The sequence below is a fragment of the Galeopterus variegatus genome, unplaced genomic scaffold, assembly GCF_000696425.1.
Source record: "Galeopterus variegatus unplaced genomic scaffold, G_variegatus-3.0.2 Scaffold1829, whole genome shotgun sequence".
NCBI lineage: Eukaryota > Metazoa > Chordata > Mammalia > Dermoptera > Cynocephalidae > Galeopterus > Galeopterus variegatus.
In genome coordinates this window covers 324,942-327,777 of record NW_007727940.1, presented here as the reverse complement: position 1 = coordinate 327,777, position 2,836 = coordinate 324,942, and the positions used below count along the sequence as shown (strand labels likewise).

General features: G+C 42.2%; 1 protein-coding gene across 1 annotated transcript in view; it reads left to right on the top strand.

Annotated features, from left to right (window-relative positions):
* Positions 1 to 2,836, top strand: part of LOC103595738 (protein sidekick-1-like) — a gene marked incomplete at its 5' end in the record, with an annotated part of 238,324 nt that overhangs the window by 17,659 nt on the left and 217,829 nt on the right. The window contains one exon of the mRNA XM_008579197.1: positions 2,227 to 2,348. Coding sequence (XP_008577419.1) covers positions 2,227 to 2,348 — 122 coding nt within the window. The remainder of the gene's footprint in view (positions 1 to 2,226; positions 2,349 to 2,836) is intronic.

Genomic DNA, 2,836 nt, shown 5'->3' with positions numbered 1-2,836 from the left:
GGAGACGTGCATGTTCTGAAGAGAATACAAAACAAATAAAATGTATGCATTAAAAAAAAAAAGAATCCCCATAGGAATGTGTGCATCCACCATTCTTTGCCTCTTCTCACAGGTTCTGCTCTAAATGCGATAGCCCAGCAGTCCCACAAGTTGTGTGTGAAAGCAGAGGAGGAGTGTGAGGGAGCATGTTGCCTCGACTCTGGGCATTGTGACCTCGCCTAGTACTTGCTACGGCAGTGTTTGATTAAGCCTTGAGCTACCTCGCCTGCCAGCAGGGGAGCCATAAGCAAGTCTTTCTGTCCACCAGTAAACCATTGGCACTGTCCTCCCTCTAAGGCAGTGGCTCTTAACACTGCTACGTGCATCAGCATCACAGGGGCTTGTTAACAACACACTGCTGGGCCCCACCACAAGTGTCAAATTCGTGGGTCTGGGGAGAGGCTTGGGATGCTGGAACAGGTTCTCAGGTGCTGCTGCTACTGTCCAGGGACTACATTTTGAGACCCTTTCCTCTAAGGCAAGTCAGTATTTTTCAGAAATGCATTTACAAAATACAGTAAAAAAATAAAATAATGATAAAATGTATTCTTTTACTTTTTCATTTATTTCACACAAATAGCCAGTTCCCATATACACATATAAAATATTTAACAACAATTCCCAAAGCATATATTAAAATATCACTAATACGTCCAAAACAGCAGTGATGATGACGGCATACTGTTTAAATTGTAAGAAACGGCTACATCGTACACCGAGTGAGGGTAGTAGTGGAAGCACATCTGTGTGTGAATTACCTGGTTTTTCCTGGGATGGCTTGGACACTGTCCATCCAGGGCAGGGAAACGAGTCAGCTGACCTGTGGAAGGCCTCTTCATCCAGTGTTACTGTGACCCACACTGCACCTGGAACAGCGGAGTGGAGAAGGAGAGAGGAAATTGAGGCCCGCTGTATAGGATCAACCAAGGTGAAGGGAGGCAGTGGAGTTGCTGTTGCTTCACTGGCAGCACAGGTCACCCGTAGCTGGAGAATGATCCTAGACATGTCGGAGCAGTCCTAAGGACTGGCTGGAAGCAGAATCTTATGATGATGATCACTTTTGGGGAGCGGTACTTTGTTTGCTGTGCTTGAAGTTTACATCCAATAATGACTAAAGAACCATTTAAGAATCCAGACAGCTGAGAAATATAAAGAAAAGAGTCACTTGTCCTTCAATTTAAACATTTTCTGCTTCAAATTCATTAAGCTAGATGTGGAAAGGACCCTTGAGATCCTAGAGAACCTGCCTGTGCCAATACTGAATTGATCACCAAAGTGGTTTTATTGTCTCTGTGCAAGACCTGGTTTTAAATACTCCAAGCAATGGAACATTAGGAAATCATTCTCAGAAATAGTGCAGTCTGAAAGCTGTGCTTACACTGCACTTTCCTCTTCATCTTATCCATTATCTTTCTCTGGAGTATTTTGCATTGCACGATAATATAAAAGCTTTCATTTTGAACTCATAGTATTATACTTCCGAGTGGAAGAGGCTCTTCGGGGAGCAGACTACCAAAGGGTTTGTAGTTTATGAGTAGGCTTAAGCCATAGGTAACCTCAGATGATGTGCGTCTCGTTGCCAGAGCAACTGCATATGGGTAGAGTGGAAAGAGTTCTGCACTTTCACCTGAATTTGGTTGTCTTGGAAACCAGACCCAGGAAGCCTAAGGCTCAAGACCTAAACACCTCCCTGTGTCATGCTGCCTAGAAGCAATACATGGGTTTGTACAAGCTTCCCTCCACCCTTCCCCCGTCGATGCTTTCCAAGGCATCATGGTAGTTATGAGATGGAGCATGGACATTCAATTCTTTCTTTTTTTCAGGAGCCAGGAGTAATTACATTTATTCATCCTTTTTTTCATGCAACAAGTATCTATTAATTACCTGTGATGTGCAGCGATAAATAAGACATTATTTCTACCTTCATAGTTTATCATCTAGGAGGTCATGTTAATAATGTGTCTCCTAATGCCACTTCAGATGGCATGAATTTGACCCTATCAAAGTAAAAATCATTCTGTGATGATGTTCCTGGAGGAAGTCGTACTGCTCACTTTCACCGTTTTGAAAACAAATCCTTTTTTGGTATAGAATAATTTTGAAACTGTTTACATGCTGACATATTTAATACCTTTCCTAAGCTGTGACAGAATTGAAATCTCTACCTTTCCTCTCATTCATCTCTAGATCTTCCTGGTGCCCCATCCAATCTGGTCATTTCCAACATCAGCCCTCGCTCAGCCACTCTTCAGTTCCGGCCAGGCTATGACGGGAAGACGTCCATCTCTAGGTGGATTGTAGAGGGGCAGGTATGTATCATAAAACTGGGAGCTGGAGTTTCTGAAGAGCAGCGTTGGGACTTACTTGAGGCATCATTGAGTGAGCCTTTGCAGGAAGGTTAATCAATAGCTGGAGCAAACTTAGGCGTGGTTGAGAGGTGGTTATGTTTGGAGGAGGAGAACCAGAGACTGGAGACAACTCAGATGCTGGGGACTGGATGTGGAAAGACTTGGGAAAGATGATAGACTAGGGTCCTATTAGGTAATAGAAGAAGTGATAATAAGGGTTAAAATTCAATTTGTGGTTCAGAATAGATACCCAACATTTGATTGCATGGTTGGTTGAGTTTTTTAAGTTCTGTATCATAATTAGCTACCAAATGTACTAATAGTATTAATTGTTTGGTATAATTTATCTGTCATAGAATATGCATTCATTCAATAATATTTTTAGAGCATTTTCTATCTCCAGGTGCTATCCTAGAAATGTGGAATATAGCAGCAAACAAAAACTGATA